The sequence below is a fragment of the Medicago truncatula genome, chromosome 3 (assembly GCF_003473485.1).
Source record: "Medicago truncatula cultivar Jemalong A17 chromosome 3, MtrunA17r5.0-ANR, whole genome shotgun sequence".
NCBI lineage: Eukaryota > Viridiplantae > Streptophyta > Magnoliopsida > Fabales > Fabaceae > Medicago > Medicago truncatula.
This window is the reverse complement of record NC_053044.1, coordinates 32,384,148-32,402,275: the sequence shown is the minus strand read 5'-3', so window position 1 is coordinate 32,402,275 and position 18,128 is coordinate 32,384,148. Positions and strand designations below refer to the sequence as shown.

At 31.1% G+C, this 18,128-nt stretch overlaps 2 protein-coding genes across 4 annotated transcripts; one reads left to right on the top strand and one right to left on the bottom strand.

Annotated features, from left to right (window-relative positions):
- Positions 1 to 244: 244 nt before the first annotated feature.
- On the top strand, positions 245 to 7,854 carry LOC11405185 (uncharacterized protein At5g08430). 2 transcript variants are annotated; one of them, XM_024778572.2, is made up of 11 exons: positions 245 to 326; positions 499 to 607; positions 1,588 to 1,667; positions 2,093 to 2,280; positions 2,957 to 3,845; positions 4,722 to 4,834; positions 5,196 to 5,255; positions 5,960 to 6,010; positions 6,261 to 6,331; positions 6,460 to 6,713; positions 7,100 to 7,854. In XM_024778572.2, the coding sequence occupies exons 2-11, from the start codon at positions 510 to 512 to the stop codon at positions 7,681 to 7,683; spliced, it is 2,388 nt and encodes a 795-aa protein (XP_024634340.1). In that variant the 5' UTR covers positions 245 to 326; positions 499 to 509; the 3' UTR covers positions 7,684 to 7,854. The 2 variants fall into 2 exon arrangements, with proteins under 2 accessions (XP_024634340.1, XP_039687300.1); XM_039831366.1 differs by lacking the exon at positions 245 to 326 and having other exon boundaries at positions 456 to 607.
- Positions 7,855 to 12,144: 4,290 nt separating this feature from the next.
- On the bottom strand, positions 12,145 to 15,028 carry LOC11406724 (COX assembly mitochondrial protein 2 homolog). Of its 2 annotated transcripts, none has more exons than XM_024778342.2 (4): positions 14,882 to 15,028; positions 14,226 to 14,307; positions 12,715 to 12,819; positions 12,145 to 12,594 (listed from the first exon to the last, which is right to left on the bottom strand). In XM_024778342.2, exons 2-4 carry the CDS (start codon positions 14,268 to 14,270, stop codon positions 12,496 to 12,498), a joined length of 249 nt encoding a protein of 82 aa, XP_024634110.1. In that variant the 5' UTR covers positions 14,271 to 14,307; positions 14,882 to 15,028; the 3' UTR covers positions 12,145 to 12,495. The 2 variants fall into 2 exon arrangements, with proteins under 2 accessions (XP_024634110.1, XP_003600611.1); XM_003600563.3 differs by having other exon boundaries at positions 14,226 to 14,318; positions 14,882 to 15,012.
- Between the last annotated feature and the right edge of the window lie 3,100 nt (positions 15,029 to 18,128).

Genomic DNA, 18,128 nt, shown 5'->3' with positions numbered 1-18,128 from the left:
ACACTCACTCCCTTGTCCTCTCCAACCATCATCATGCATTTCTTTCTCTCTAAAAAACTCTTCGTATATTTAAGGGAGTAAATTTGGATGATGAAAATTCACATTCAGTAAAAAAAGTATTTAGTGTAATAATAATAACTCCCTCAAGTCGTGGTGTATGTACGTACCTTTCACACAAGAAAAAAGTTTGTTACAATACAAATTGTCTTATTCGATCGCTTCACACTCCAAACGCACCACTCTCTCTTTTTTTCCTCTCTCTCTCTCTCAAATTGAAATATATTTACACCTTCGTAGTAGTAAAACCTTTAAACGTTCACTACAAGGTGCTTACTCTCTCTCTCTCTCTCTCTCTCTCTCTCTCTCTCTTTTTCTGCATTTATTTTCTTCATCAACTTTTACCATAATAATAATAATGTAGTTTCTTAGCTGAAGATTTTGCTTGTTTCGTTCATTCTGAACCAAAATCATAATTCATATTTCTGATATTTTGTTCAGAGTGAGCAAAAATGGGGAGAAAGAACAACAAAAGAAAAAAGGAAGAGATTGCTGAAAGTTTTTGCTTTATTTGCAAAGATGGTGGTGACATGAGAATCTGTGATTTTAGGTACTAACTTCATTGCATGCTTTTCATTTTATTTTTATATAATCAAAATCAATTTCACTATTTAACTACATTACTCTCTCAGCTCAGGATTTTCACTAACTTCGAGTTTTGCTCATTCATTTTTCATGCTTATATCTTTTGTTCATTAATTTATTTATTTATTTACTCATATTTTAGGTTTTCAGTGAAATTTATTTTTTATTCTAGTTTTGTTTAATAATGTGATGTCAAGCCTATGTTTGGCTGCTCTTGAGTTGAGTTGATTTTGTCTCCAGATTTGATTCCAACTTGAAGCTAGAATTTTTAGTTTTTTAATCTAAACGTGATTTTTACTTTTAAATATATTGTTCAACTCAAATAGATTCAAACATAAACCACATTATATTCAATACACTAAGTAAAATCAATCTTTGTCACAACAGAACCAAACATGCATTACAAGGAGCGATTTTTCCTGGAAAACAAGCATGCTAATGAGAAGTGAATTCCTAAAATAATATGTTAAATTGAGTTTATTTCTTCCTTGGCAGTAACTGGTTGATCTGTTTTCTGAAATAAAAGGAACATCGGATATCTTTTCTTTTTTTAAATTTTGAATTTACATTATTTTCCATTTTTATTTGTCACAGTTATTGTAAATACACACTGATGCTTGTTTTGTTGTCTGGTCATATTTTATTTTGAAAAAGGTTTGGTAAGTGAATAAGTTCAGCATCTGCTTGTTTTCTGTTTTTATAAATGGTAGCAGTCATTTCATACTTGTTTCATATCTTATAGCATGTGCTTGGCCTTACATAAGATTTGTGCGGTTATGTTATATTTACTTTTTGTTAATAGATTTGTGGTTTACTTAGAATTATTTATGAACCAAAGCTTGGTCATCACTATCATTAGTATGTTTTACTGTTGGATACTAAAATCATTATGTAAAGACATATTTTGGTTTTGTTTGTGACTTTCTTTTTTATGGTTGATTACAGGAATTGCCTTAAAACCTATCATGCTGAATGCCTGGGGAAAGATGATTCCTTTTTGACAAATGATGATAATTGGTGTTGTGGTAAGTTGCTTCACCGTTTACTTTTGCAATTATTATGTTGGTGTCGTACATATGCATTTGATACTGCCATGACGATAATTGGTGTTCGAGTTTTGCTTTTGAACATTCTGTATATTATTTGAACCTGCATATCCTGAATCCTGATTAAGTAAAAAAGGCTTGAGAAGTTAGTGTTATATTTGTCTTCAACTCTAAGAGATTTCACCATTTTATGTGATATATTTATTTATTTACTTTCCTAGCATTGTTGTTATAGAACACTGCACTGGAATTGGCAACCTCGTATAAATTTTTAAACCTGTGTTGGTTTGTTGCGATTAAATTCATTCTTTTTTATGTTTTCTTTGTCTGTTCATGAGTAAGAGAATATGGCAAAATGCATTTTAATTCTTTTCATGCTGAATGACTTTTGAATAATTTTATAGGTTCCCATTATTGTAACGGATGCCATGGAGCATCGAAGTTTATGTGCTTGTGCTGCCCAATAGCTTTTTGTAGAAAATGCTTCCATGGTGCTGAATTTGCTCTTGTCAAAAGAAACAGAGGATTTTGTAGGCACTGCTCAAAACTTGCCTATTTAATTGAGAAAAATGTTGATGTCGATTCTGATGGGGTAAGATATTTTTTCATATCATGCATTATATTATGTGCAGAAAAAGAAGAAGAAAAAAACAGAAACCTGCAACATTATATGGAATCCTTAATTTGAAAACCTTCTCATTTGTTTATCATATATTTATATTTACAATTTGATATTTTTTGGCTCAAATTGCCAATGTTTCATGTTTGTGTGTAGAGTTTCCAACTAAGCCTATACAGGATTGTTATGCTGGGGATATAAACAACACAGGCAGTTGTTCTCGTGTTTTTTTTGTTAATTTTGTTCTCTGTTTTGGAAACATCTTGTAAGTGTTTTTGTTTTGATGTTTTTAAAACAAAAAACATGTTCTATTTATCATTGAACAAGAATCCTAAACTCTTTGTACATGTTTAAATCGTTTCTTAAAACAGTAACAGGAATCAATTAGGAACTATACTGTCTGACTTATATTGAACCAGTGCAAAAAGTAGAATATAGTGTTTGAATGTGGGTTACTTGTTGGCTTGTGATGAATGGAATGTTTCACTTTAATGACTAAAATCTCAGTACGAATCTAGCTATAGGATTTACCTTGTAAACTCTGTAACCAAACTTGGAATTGAGTAAAGAAAGTTCATCTCTTCATCCAGGCTGTATAAATTTCCTCTTTATCCATATACCTTATCATTATGTGCTTTTTCATTTGCAGGAAAAGGTCGATATGAAAGATCCAGATACACAAGAAAGTTACTTTTTTGATTATTATCAAATTATCAAGAAAAAAGAAGGGCTGAATTCTCAGCAAGTTTATTTTGCCCGTGATACTATTATAAATAGAAAAAACAAGTGTGATCCATATGAAATAGGTGAGGGGGAAGATGATACCGGTGAGTCTGATGTCAGTAACTTCATAGATTCTGATTATGATGACCTGGATGATACGGCAGGAGTTAAATCGGTGAGGAGAAAGAAGAATTGCATAAAAAAGCTCAAATTATTAAATCAAAAAGTAGAGAAAGACAAGAAAAAAGATTTTGTTGGATGGGGTTCAAGAAGTCTCGTAGATTTTCTTAAAAATATTGGTGAAGACACGACCAAAGCTTTTTCCGAAATTGATGTTGCTTCAATCATCAGTAAGTACTGCCACAAAAACCAGCTTTTTGACCCCAAGAAAAAGAAGAAGGTAATCTGTGATGCAAATTTAGAAACTTTACTGAGGCGGAAATCAGTTAATAAGAACAACATACAAAAGCTTCTTGCATCGCATTTTGTAGATAATTTTGAAGAAACTGATGGTATTATCAGTAGTTCAGAAGAAAGGGATAATGGTAATGAGGCATTCAAATTTCCAAAGCAGAGAAATTTGAATTCAACTACAAAACCTTGTCAGAATCTACTCTCTCAAGAGCAGCCAAGTGGATTTGCAGCTATAATTAATTCAAACATAAAACTTGTCTACTTAAGGAGGACCTTGATTGATGAGCTTTTAAAGAAGCCAGAAACCTTTGATGTCAAAGTGTTGGGAAGTTTTGTTAGAATCAAATCCGACCGAAATGATTATTTACAGAAAAATTCTCATCTGCTCGTACAAGTAATAGGTAATCTTTGTCTTTACTTGAAGTGAAGTAATTAACTTTGCTAGCTGCAGGTTTTCAAGTACAGTACCGATACTGTCATTATTCTTGATCTGTTATAAAACGTTGTCCCAGGTTCATCGATTCCCTTATAATGAAGAGTAGCACGCTTTTGTTGCAGCTTTTAATAAGATTTGCTTGTTTCACCTAGTAAGCATTATGGTAGAATATGCAAGTTATAGAATGAAAAATGAAATATAAAGAATAGTACATATTGTAGGAAATGGACTACGTTGTACTGATTGTCTTGAAATTTGACTAGAAGTGAACTACCAATATAAAAGAATATGCGAATTAACTAAAGAAAAGTGGAATATTAAGGACAGTAGATATTGACACATACAATTTTGCTATAAAATAAAGTTATAGAAGATGTTGTATAGAATGCTATGTTGTGTGAAATGGCTCTAGTATGTGTACTGATTATCTTTGATATTTTCAAATTTGACACAAGTGAACTACCAGTTTTTCTTGTGATTGAGCAATTTTCAAATTTTTCAGCGTAGTATACTTAAGACATAAATTTGGTTAAGCACATGACAACTCATGCTTTGCTTCATGATTTTATATATTCTTTTACGTAGACGTGGTTCATACGTGTAATTTTGACAGCTATTTGCTTTAATTGGTAGAAAAAGAATATTGCTCATAACCAAGCCATACATTCTACTAAAACACATTGCAAAAACAAAATGAAGTATAAAATTGGAAGGCCTGAGTACAATGTTCTTTCTTGGCATATTACGTTGCTGCAAAATGAAGTCAACATGAGTAACATTCTTTTAATAGCTATCACACTTTTCTTATATGCATACATTGTTATACGTATCCATATCACAGGAATCAAAAGATCATCAAAGAAGGAGGAAATCTACCAAGAAATTCAGCTCCGGCTTTCTTATGTGGCAGAAGATGTACCTATCAGCAAAATTTCTGATGATGACTTTTCTGAGGTATTAATATTGTGCTAACTACTAACAGTATTTTCTACTGCAATTTACCCAATTTTTGAAACCTGGTTGCAAACAGAGTAGCTGTTTCAAGTAAAAGTGGAAACTCATTTTCTAAACCATTTTTCTATAAGATGTTGAATATACTGTATTATTTCTTGAGTAAGAGCATAGCCGGGTTTCTGCTATGAAGGTGGTTATTTGTTATTGACTTCAAAGTTTGTTGATGTTATCCGATATAATTTGTGTATCTATATTATTCTAGGAAATTATGCCTAAGTTATGGATTCTTCTGTAATGTCTACACTGACCCTAGTTGTTCGTGTATATTCCATGAATTCCTAATTACAAGCATTATCTGCAGGAAGAATGTCAAGATCTGTATCGCAGAATGACAAATGGTCTACTCAAAAAGCCGACTATAGTAAGTTTGCTGTGTGTGATTGATTTAGCATGTGCCATGAAATAAGTTACGCTTGTTCATCTGTCCAGATATAAATAAGGTCCCTGTAAATCTTTTCAGATTTTAATAATAAGAATTTACTATTATGTGGTGCAGTATTATGTTGGCTGCACTAGAAAATATCTGGAAAAAAGGGTGAATTTAATTTTATTTAATAATTTACTATTATGTGGTGCAATATTATGCTAGGTGTACTAGAAAATGTCTGAAAAAGAAAGGGTGAATATATCTTCACGTGGTTATTAGGACCTGTATTTTCATTCCACGCCTAATATAACATTCATTAATGTGTAATGTCATGTGATTGATGTTAAATATATGTCAATATCATAGAGAAGGGGCGATTGAACCGGTGGGAAAAGGAAAGAGTCACATGAGATACAATGTAAATCACAGGGGAGAAACAATGAGGAGCAATACACCAACGTGTTCTTTATAAAAAGAAGCATACTATAGGTTTAATGCCACATAATCTAGGCGTTTTGGGCTTTAGTTTTGTGTCAGAACCTTTATTTTTTTCTGTCATTTTTTAGAACATTGATTTTGATTTTGTGGGTTTTCCCTTATGTGAGCATTGTGTTTCTTATGAGTAAGAATTTGATTTGTTAAATAATAATTGATTGGATTTGCTGTGATCAAATAATAACTACGTCTTTGTTTCACAGATGGAGCTTGAGCAGAAAGCCAGAACTCTGCATGAAGATATGATAAAGCATGTATGTCGTATATCCATAGTATTGTGAAATTTACTTAAGTGCGTGTCAGGAGGCAGTAAATCTATAAAACAAACTGAAAATTTAAAATCTGTACTTAAGTTGTCCCTTCAATCCTTTATCCCCAATAGTTCATTTGTCTAATGGCTTATTAACATCATTGACCATTTCTGATTCCTTTAGAGTATAAAAGAACATATGATCTATCATATTTTGTAACTAATATTTGTCTCTCTTCTACTTTACATGGCAGTGGATCTCAAGGGAGAGAGAATTGTTACGAAATCGTATTGATCGGGCTAATGAAAAGGGATGGAGGAGAGAATATCCTTTTGCGATGTTTTTATTAAATGATACCTCATATTAAAAGCTAAAGGGAAAAATGTTGTGAATTGGTAATTTGTTTCCCTAATTTAATGCCAACAATTTGTGCCTTAACCATATTTCCATACACTTGCTCAGTACATGGACCAAAAACAGAAGCTTGAGTCTCCGTCAGAACAATCACATTTATTAAATGAAATTCCAAAAGTAATTCCTGAAATGATTGATACCAGTCTGTCACCAGAAAATTCCTCAAAAAGAGATAAGCTTGAGCACAATGATTTACCAGAATTAGCCATTGGTGAGACTTGTAACTCTGTTGGACAGTACTCCACACATGATGGTTTTGCTCAATGTCTGGATAAGAGAACAGATGTTTTAGGTCTGTCAGGCTTTCCTATCTATACTCCCTCTTCTTTCATATACTTACTGTGTGCTTAAACTACTTCACTTTTTTAACATTCTTTGTATAGGATATTTGGTATTGCATGTTATTGTCTTCACATTCTTGTCATGCTGTGATTTGTCATTGCATTGAGATTCTTTCTATATATTGTGTTTGTTTCCATTTTCTAACTAATATCACATCTGAGTTCAATATATTATAGTCCCATGGTGATGTTTTTATCATTTCATTCCTATGTTTGATTCACTAATTGAGTTTCTTTACACAAAAAAAAGTTCGTGTGCCACTAATTTAGTTAATGATTGTACCAAGTATGTATGAAATGTAGCTCACAATATCCTGTGTTACTTTTCATGACTTAGGTCCAAAAACTCCAGTGAAAAATAATCAAGATGGTACAGCCTTTCCTGCCGCTACTGTTGATCAAGTGTCTGTCCATACTGTTTCCCAAGTCAAAGAAACTTCTCAAAACCTGATTCAAGATACCTCAATAAGCCGAGATGATTTCAAGCATGGACTCCTTCAAGAATCAAGTAATGCTATATATGCTTCTGCTGATGTAGATTGCAGAAATCTAGGTTCTAATATGGATGCTGATCAAACAGTAAAGGAAAGGAAAAGCGTTATGGTTGCGGATCCTGTCAAGGCGATTGTCAATGATGTTATTGTGTTAAGTGACAGTGATGAAGATGTGAATATTAGAGTTACTTCTTCAGCAGCAAGAAAGGGAGTGGAGAATCCTGATATTTCCATTTGGTATTGTTCAGGTATTCGTGGTAGTGAAACAAAAGGGCCTTTTCCAATGTCTGTACTCAAACACTGGAGCGAATTGGATTCCACATTTTCTCCCTTAGATTTCAAGGTCTGGAAGACAGATGAGAGTGAAAGAGAGGCAATGCTTCTGAGGGATGCACTTGGGCTCTTTTTCCCCCCAAAGGGAAAGTAAATCAATATGAAGGGAAATCACCTCTATTGAGTACATCACATCAGTGTTGATAGTTAGTAGAGTTATATACTTTTGTTCTCTACAAATAGCTGCTTGTTTCAAATGCTGCTAATGAAAAAGTACTTTATCCTTGACAATGTGACTGATGGAAAAATTAGCCATCATAATATATATTTCTCTTGTTCCGATGATTTATATTTTATTTTTTTGTGACTACATAATCTGTTGTAAGTTGCAACAAAACACACATATTTCTTTTAGAAGTGTGGTCTAAGCGTATTTTTTTAATCATTTATATCTGAAAGGTGCAAACATGTACACACATAATCTAATGATATGACAGGTATCTCATAGTAAGATAATATAGTTACAAACTGATTCATCCAACCAGCAAGGGAGTAGCAAAATAGAGGGCGTGTTGCACAAGAACAGTAGAGATCGGACATACTTCAAATAATATTGATATAGAATGCTTCTTTGTTTGAAAATGGCAAAATATCATATTCATATCAAGCCATCGTATAAAACTAAGGATTGTATTTTGCATAAACAATTTTAGTGTTCAACACCGACACATTCAATCAATTCTATTTTCTTAAATTATTATTGGTGTCTACATATTTGTGTCAATTAGGTGCTCTTCAAAGATCATAAGCAACATAGTACAACAAAATATTCAGACAGCTTAAGGACAATAAGTTCTTTCAGACAGCCTCATAAATTCTTGTGTCAATAAATAAATTCAATTAAATTGATCCATACAGGACATTCTCTCTTCTTTGATGGGAATTTGGTGAGATTGAAGAATCTTGTAAGAAGTCAGCTCAGGATTTTAAAGAAAAGGAAAATTGAGTTTTTCAGATTGTAGGGGAACTATAATTTTTTTTTTATGCATTTTGAACCGACGAATATTTAAAAATAAAATGAACAATTTATTTTGTAGAGATTTTCAGGAAAATCAAGTAATGGATTATGTTAGATAAATAAATAATGTCCAAGGGAGTTTATCATTTTTACACCATTCTATCACCCTTGTCTCTCCTCCATGTCCCCACTCACCCGCCAGCAACATCAATTTCACCACCAGCATCACCCTCCAAAACCTCACAACTTTATCCCCCTTATTGCATCCATAAATCTATCATTCAACTGATGAAGAACCTCTATAAATCCTACAGAAAAACACTAAAAGCTAACATTTTGTTCAATTATTTTTTTAGATTTAAAGTTTCATTTGATCCTGCTGCAACACAAATAGAAAATTCCAATGCCAAAAACAGCAATGAAAAATTACAATCTCACACTAAACTAGAGAGGAATACTCAATAACACATCGGTGGTATGTGATTTGTAAATCAAAAACAACCTTTGATTATATTTAGGAGTAAACAATATTTATTGAGTATTTTTCTTTTATTTCGTTATTAAGTAAACAGAAATCAAATAACAAAATCTGATATCGGTGGTATGTAAGAGAAAGAGGGAAAGTGATTAAAAGTTATATATAATTAAATGATATAATTGATATTTCTTGTTAATTTTTGTTCACCCGACCAGATTTCGGGGGGATTGGCTTAGTTGCACTTGCACATGGTTGAAGAAAAAATAGAATATAATTGATATTTAGTGTCACTTTTTGATAAAGCAAGGAAACTTATTAAAAGAAAAAATGAAAAGAACAAGATTGTGGGGACTAAGTCAAAACCCAATGAAACAAGAAAACAATCTAAAGCACAATGTTGTGCTATGTTAACCATAGCACTATAGAAAGACCAGAGTTCAAAATGCTCTTAAATGCCACCTAAGCGCACACATTCAGGAACTTCTACTTTAATAAAACCACTTCAAAGATAGGAATGCCACCATCAAAATTGTTAAATCAGTGCCCATTAAGGAGTATCCAAACTTCCAAATTGATCACAATAGTCTGCACTAGAAGAATAACTACAGCTATCATCCAATTTACCAGCTGAGATTGTGCCCTCTCTTAATGCTCCAGTATCAGAACTTTATTGGTGCTAAATTTTTGCACTACCCCTAAAAAGTAAACTAGGATCAGAGGGAATATACTACATCTGCTCTTTTTTAATTGTCACATTTTAACATTTTACATAAACCAAGATAGTCAATTATTGTTACTACTTTTGATGCAATAAGTTGTACTTTACTATAATGACCTTATTCATTTAATATCTCATTTCATATATTTCTCTCTCCGCAATAAATAACTAAGGATAATATTGGTAAAACAACATTTAATGTTGCATTGAACTTTAAAAGTGACGGTTAAATAGGAACAAAAAATTTCTTCAAAAGAGACACTTAAAAATGAACGGAAGGAGTAATGTATTATATGGGATCCATTTATACCATCCATAATTGAGGTGTCTCTATACAATCATTTCTGGTTTCTCTGGATTGATGCACTCTATACAACTTTTTCTGTCTTTTAGGGTGTGTTTGGTTGTGAGAAGAAACTAGAAAGTGAGAAGAGAGAGATAGGTGAGAGAGAGTATAAGAAGAGAGAAATAGAGTAGATTTGATGGGTTGTTTGGTTGAAGAGAATGAAGAGAGAAATAGAAGAGAAAGAGATGCTACTATTTTTTGAAAAGACAAAAATATCCTTTAATAAAAACAACATATAATTTATGATTAATTTATTTTTTTTACAAATTAAATTAATTTATTAGCCAATTTAATTAAATCTATCAACTAACTATCATTTCCACTAAAAAAATACTATTATTTTTATATTAGATCAACATAGATATCAATAATAAAGAAAAACATTTGATTTTTTTAGTATTAATTAAATATCTATAATAAAAAAACATTTTGTTTTTCAGTACAAATACTATTATTGCCACATCAAAACCTTTCTCTATTATACACGGTCTAAGCAATATGCTATATGGAGAGAAAAGAAATAGTAGCGATCAGGGCATAACGAACAAAACCATTTTCATTCATGTTTTTTTTTGTCTTTTATGACATAGTGGGAGGATAGAATTGAAAAAACATTAATAAGTAGCATCTCTCGTGTGTTTCTACTCTAAAAAGTGTGGGGCCCACATGTTCAGCCTCTCTCTTCTCTATTTTTCACCTCTACCAAACAAGAGAAGTGTTGGATTTCTCTTCAACCTCTCTCTCTTCAACCTCTCTCTCCCCTTTTTCTCCTCTACCAAACATACTGTTAGAGACACAGGGGTTATAAGTCCAATCCACTTAGCATACTGAAATTAACTGATAGACTAACTTGATTAAAATATCAACAAAATAAGAGACTGAAGACAGCCGAACAGAAGCAAAAGAGGGTTCTCGAATAGATAAAGTACCAATATATAGTATAAGAATAGTGATATTTGTACATCCAATTGATCACAACTTTGATTTTCTCTCTTCTTATTGGTCAAAAACAATGGAGAGAGAAAAAAGAAGAGAGAGAATAAGAATCTCATGTGAGTATGAGAGAGAAAGTTGTCACATAATGGTTGTACAAATATTATTTCTCATAGTATAATGGACATGGTGTTGATGTTGAGGAGTCTCACTGGATAAACATTACAAAAAAAGTGACACATCGTGTGTTTGGTTCAACTTTGGATAGAATTGATTCTGGTAGAATTGATTCTGACATAATTGATTTTAAAAGAATTAATTTATGTTTGGATACAATAATGTATAATTGATTAAAGAGAATGAATGTTGTTTGGATAGTTTTAATCAAAATTATTTTTGAATGTATAATTACTGAAATGGACATAGTTAAATACAAATAAATAGATATAGTTGAATGCATGAGTAGATCAACACTAAATGTAGACATATTATTTAACTTAAATATATAAATTTCTTCTATATATTAATTTAAAAAATAATAAATACGATCATAAACCAAATTTTTTTGAAAAAATATTTGTTCTATGTATTTTATATTTTTTGATAAAATATATTTAAGTTAAATAATAATGGAGCTGGTTGCCAAAAATGATAAGTACTAGCGTAAAAGAAAAAATATGAACGAAAAAACTGTAAAGAAAAATCTAAAACTTGGTAATTGTTGACCATAAATATTTTTTGGGGCTAATTTGGTTCGTTAAATATTTTGATTAAATGTGGTACATTAAATTAAATACAAACTAAAAAGAAGGAGAATTGATAAAGGACGATAAAGGAAAATAATGGGTAATAATAATCAAAATATAAAATTTAATGGAGAATTGATTCTATTTAACTCAAAAGCTAAGAATTGTAGCTTCAGTCAGAATTGCTTTTACAAAAGAGAATTGTTTTTGTAAAGCTGAACCAAACATGTAAGAAATTGCCTTTTTCAATTTTCAGGCTCTAGAATTGCTTCTGGCCTACCCCTAAAATAAAAATAAAAAATGCTTCTGGTCTTGGAATAAGCTGAACCAAACAGGCACGTCTTCTATGGTCAATTATAGACACAAATACCCAAAATGTTAAATCAAATTTTTATTACTATCAGAAGAAAAACAAATGTCTGTGTATGTGCCTAAATACTACTATAAATTTGGTCTTGTGACCATACAAGACTAGTTCGCCGACACACATCAACCTATAGTAAGATAGGTATTTGGGTGTATGGTAGCATGGTTTGTTACATACTGATTATTACAGAGCGCATTGTACAAAACTAAGGATTGTATTTTGCAAATGGAAAATCAATGATACATAATATTTCTTTGCTTGACAATGGAAAAATATCATATGGAGCCATTGTACAAAACTAAGGACTGTATTTTGCGTAAACAATTTTAGTTTTCATCATAGCAGAAAATCCTTCTACTTCTATTGACTGTTGCTTGCAGCATTTTCTTTCCTTAAAACTCGCAGTTGTTCCTTGAGTTCTTTGCTCTTTTCAAAGTTGGCCTTTCTCTTCACAGCTTTCTGTTGGAACATATGGATGATTATCACTTAAAACAGGAAAACCAGATCATACTTCAAATCAAAGAACTTTAAAATAAAAAAATAAGGAAAAGAAAATAAAAGAAAAATTGAAAATCTCACTTCTGCTCTGAAGCAGCGATCCAATTTTATTTTCAATTCTGTACATTCGCCAAAGAATTTTGCAATAGGATGTTCCACATGACACTTTTGAAACTCCTCGATAATCTGCATTAAGCACAACCTGAATTAAAGTATGCTATTGCATGAAGATGTATGATAACTATCAGCACCAGTGAAGCTCCGATACTTCAAAATGGATGACGTACCGTATCCCCTGCGTATCATGCACCGATATATGCCCGATACTTTCCGATACGTATCGGGAGAGTATCCAAATATTAAATTTTATTTTTTAAGAAAATAATTTTCCGATACTTTCCGATACGCACAGATACTTGTGTTTTTTTATATTATTTTGATTTATGTGCTTTTTTTTTTGTAAAAAATAAGAATAAAAACATTATATTACTATAATATATATACATTTCTTTTATCTTTCTTTGGTGCCAGTACGACCCACACTATACCACAAAAACAATTTCATCTTCCCCTTTTTAAAAAATTAGGGTTTCAACTTTTTCTTCCAAAGTGGTCGCCTTCCACTTTGGATATAGTGCTTCTTTTTATGATCGATATAGTATAGCATTAACAATGTTTCTTTTGGATATAGTATAACATTGATATAACACTGATGGTGCTCTTTTTGGTATATTTTGCGTATGTAATTGACTAATCACCACTCTCTTAATCGTCAATATTATTTATATTTATGTTAATGTGCTACGAGTCTAGTTTCTTGTGTTTGTTAATATATTTGCATATTAAAAAAAGGGTTATAATTATATTATACATTTAATTATATAACTTTTTTATTAACGTATCCCAGCCGTATCGTATCTTCATTTTTGAAATTTTCCCGTATCAACGTATCGGTGCAGTATCGTATCTGTATCGTATCTCGTATCCAGGCTTCACAGATCAGCACCAAAGGAAAAAGATAAATTATCTAAACTTCTAAATTGGTAAATTCACAAATTGATTTTAAATCCATTATGTAGTGCCAAAGTAAGGGAATGCCAATTGACAGGGCAACATATAACCCTTGGCAATACCTCTTAGTGGCTTAAGGCCCTGTTTGGGTAAACAGCTTGGTTTGCAGCTTATAGCATAAGAACTTATCATATAAGCTCTTATGTATAACAAAAAAATAAAAATCAAGTCAAATTATTTTCGAACAAGTTATAAGCTATTTTAGAGAGCTATGAAAATTCATAAGCTGTTTTCATAAGCTCTCCCAAATAATCTCACAAATGCTATATCAGTAGATAAGCTCAAATAAATCAACTCAAATAGACCCTAAGCCCCTAGGTCCCATTTCATTGTTCCAATATAAGGTTTTGTTTATGACCAAACTTTCAACTACTAATTTCCATTATCCCATGACATTGACATGGAAATATATCAAATTGATCATAAGCAACAAACACATTATTAAGAAACATACAAGAACATGAGTAATTCCAATAGCAAACAATCAAACATATTAAAAAAAGATGATAAAACAAACTCACTTCAGCGCACATAGGATGTTTGTGCAATGTTAAAGGAGGATGCATCTTCTCACACAACCAAATCAATCACCAAAACCTTCTCCTGCAATTCAACTATCCCACTATTATGTTCAATTCAAAGTGCTAAAAAAACAGCTATAAACCAAAAACAAATTAAAAAATGGAATTGAACCAGCAGCTACTTTTAGTCTTGAAAATTATAGTTTTCTTTTTGGAAACCCGGTATCCAGTCCAAGGACCCACTAATCCAGAGGACCAATTGAAGACAGAGCAACGTCTTGTATGGACTGACCCAACATAGTAATCGTTGGCACCTTGAGCAAATTATAGCTTGTTTCCATGGCATATTAATGTAGTCAATTTTATATGGTTCTTGTATGGAATATCAGGTGATAAACAATTGATCAATTAATCAAAATAATGAAAACAAATTAAGCTTAATTTAGCTATAACTAAATAAATTGATTATTTGATGTGTTTAGAAGCACGAAGGGTCTCACAAATACATGAAAAAAATTGAGATGATATTTCTATACCGCGTGTTTCAAGCATTTCATCAAACAGTTAATGGGCACAAACAAAGCTTAGAAAAAAAAATCATTGACTATTGAGGGAAAGCAACGCGTATAAAATTGGAGATGAAAAAATGAACTTACGAGATGCAAAATTGCGATGGAAGGAGGGAAGGGTTGAATCAGAGTTTCAGAGGATCCTGGAGACGAGAAGAGAAGATGGAAGAAGGAATGCACAGACCCTGAATTGTAAATTTGTCTAATTTTCTCTTTTAAAAAAATGTTATTAAATAAAAGATTTCTATAAATGTTATTCAATCCTTACAAAATAAAATCACAATTTTTAATACATTTTCTTTAGCATTTTAGGGATAAAATGTTGATGGAAATTGTATAAGACTAAAAATATTGATGAAAAATTATACAACAATAAAAAATGTTGACAGAAAATTTTACAAAAATTAAAAAGTGCAATTTTATTTTGTACGGATTAAAAACGGAATCCTGAATATCTATAGGGATCATTTACTTAATTAACCCTTTAATAAATTAATCAGGTAATTGTCGAAAAAAAATTGAATGGTAAAAATAGTGGAAAAATATCTTTTTTGTTTTGATAGGCAAAATGCCTCTTTTGGTTTTTTAAGTTTGACAAAAATATAAGGTTAGTTCTTTAAGATGTTAATTTAATGATTCGTTACTCTCTTAAGGACCTATTTGAAACTTTAAAAACTTCAAATAGATAGATTAAATTAACAGCTTAAATACACATTTGAAATGCAAAAAAAAAAAAAAAAACTTAAAGGAATATTTGATACTTAAAATTAATATTCGATCATAAGACCTTGAAGAGAGGAGACAAACTTCAAAAACCGCGAACAAAAACCACTTGGTACCTAAGTAGGTTAAAACTTAAAACTAACTCGGTATTTTTGTCAAATTTAAAGGGAAAAAATATTTAACCTATTTAATAATATCATACAAGAGTTAAATTGTCCCCGTGAGTTTAGCAAGGACAATGCATAATATACGCAAGGTCTGTGGTTCGAATCCTGGCCACCACAAAAAAAAATACAATAGCTAAATTGGTTTACACCGCTAGTTGAACTTCTTTTGCTTGTTGTAACATTTACTTATTAGTCACTTGAATCATTATTGAATCGATTTAACCAATTGAATAATGATATAAAGATTTTGCTGGTTCGATCTTATGAGACTGGATCATCTCTTGTGATCGAAAAGTCCAGTGTAATCCTAGCCATTAAATAATAATTACATGTGAGGAATTAAATATCAAAATGAATAGAGATAATGTACTTAATGGTTTAGATGTTAAACCGTAGAAAACTGCAGAAAGTATTCACAAGAGGAAATCTGTTCCTCGGTCTTATGACCAATTTTTACATTTTAAGTGGAGTTTCAATAGTGTGTTTGACCGTTTTGTCTTTGTCCGTGTCTAGAAGAAAGAAAAAATGGTAGTTGAAAAAAATACACTTTTGTTCCTTGAACACCCTTTATGTTTCTCGAATGTTAGTTTTGTTTTTTTTGCAAACGAAAAATATGTTACATGAAGATGAATTCATAAAGTAAATAATAACATGTGTATAATATATAAAAATTATGTGGATTTCCAATTATAAACATTATATGGAAGAAGAAAGTCAAGTCCTACATTGGAGAATGATAAATTGTTTGCTAAAAAATCTAACTATAGTTATATGTTGTGTGAGAGTTATAGATGTTAATATATACTTGTAAGCAAGAACTCCCATATATACTTCTCCACTTAGGAACCCGAAAGCAAGGAACTTTTCCCTGCAAGGACATGGGAAAAGTCCCTTCAATGGTGGTTTGGGAACGAGGACGAGGACGAGGATCACATCCCCACCTTGAGGATATTTTGTGAAATTCACTTAAACATGTGTCATTACAATCTTCATTTCTCTTGTGAATTTCTAAAACGTTTTTACTCTCTTCATTCCTTGTCATACAATTTGAGGACACAATAGAAAACTCAATTCAGTAATGCTTTTGGCGTTTTGAAACTTCTAACCAACTATCTGCACCTAGTAAGTCCATGAATTTCACATTATCAACTACTTTCGTGTGAGTTCTCTTCTAACATAACAATTTTATATAATAAACCAAAGCAAAAGAAAATAGAGCAATCTAATATAACTTCATTTGAATGTTCACCATTTTTTATAATTAACTTCTTATCTGTGTATATTCTGATTCATCCAACCATTTTATATTTTTTGATAACGAGGAAAAGAAAAATATAATTTATTCTCTAAACTGAGTTTTGATTTGAATCAATACGAGAAACCCACTAATTACACATCAAAATGATTAGTGACCTCCAATAGGTCCTCAATAATTAATTACAAGAAAATCCCCACAAATTGTTAAATTTATATCTACTATTGCTTTACTGGAAAAAAAAATTAGTGGCTGCTTTGGAGGCCACAAACTTTATGAGGATTTAGGGGGCACAAATCTTGTTAGGATGCAAAATTGCAGTTGTTTTGGTGGTCACAAACTTTGTGATCTTCAATCATTTTCATTCTTCTCATTTTTCTTCATTTCTCACTTCTATATTCTCCCTAAATTTTATCTCCATCCTCTCTCAACTAATTTTATTTTAGAAGTACTTCTCTCTACTAATATTGTCTCATATTTTTCTCTATTATTATTTGGTGGCCACCATAAAATATATACATTTTGTGGTGGCCACCACAAACGTCCCATTTATGTCGTTTTTGTTGCTTCATGGATGCTTTTGTCCGCCACAAATAGCCAAATTTCTTTGTGAATTGACTAATCCCAAAATGATTAATTTTATTAAATACTTTTAAAAGCATTGACTCATTTGAAATATTATTAGTTCAAGTGACTAAACTAACAAGTTAACTCGATTTTATCTAGAGACTAAGTTGATTATTTACTCCATTAGTTTTTAAATAAAGAGAATATAAAGTTAAATATATTTTTAGTTCATGTAAAATTAACAAAGTTTGTTTTTAAATGATATAAAATGTTTTATTTGATTTTAATCTCTAAAAAAATTGAATGTATTTTTTCTAGGGAAAGTCTTTTAAGTCTTTTTTTAATAAAAATAAAAAAGTGTTGTTTTTATCTCTAAAAAATTAGATTTTGTCTTGTTCATGACATACTTTTGGTTTTCTTTTCATTCTCTAAAATTTGAAATCACCACTTTTAGTATTTGACATTCATTTAAGGATGAAATATATATATATATATATATATATATATATATATATATATATATATATTCTCTAAAATTACGTGTGTGTGTCAATTTCAAACAAAACATGATTTTTCCATTTTCCGTTAGCTACATAACATAGAGAAAGAAAAGAAGTACGAG

Excerpts from the sequence above, each read along its gene's own strand:
- LOC11405185 (XM_024778572.2), top strand. The coding sequence starts at position 510 with ATGGGGAGAAAGAACAACAAAAGAAAAAAGGAAGAGATTGCTGAAAGT. Across the intron at positions 608-1,587 it reads ATGAGAATCTGTGATTTTAG|GAATTGCCTTAAAACCTATC; the intron begins GTACTAACTTCA and ends GGTTGATTACAG. Across the intron at positions 5,256-5,959 it reads TACTCAAAAAGCCGACTATA|ATGGAGCTTGAGCAGAAAGC; the intron begins GTAAGTTTGCTG and ends TTTGTTTCACAG.
- LOC11406724 (XM_024778342.2), bottom strand. The coding sequence starts at position 14,270 with ATGCATCCTCCTTTAACATTGCACAAACATCCTATGTGCGCTGAA. Across the intron at positions 12,820-14,225 it reads AACATCCTATGTGCGCTGAA|ATTATCGAGGAGTTTCAAAA; the intron begins GTGAGTTTGTTT and ends TGCTTAATGCAG. Across the intron at positions 12,595-12,714 it reads ATCGCTGCTTCAGAGCAGAA|AAAGCTGTGAAGAGAAAGGC; the intron begins GTGAGATTTTCA and ends ATGTTCCAACAG.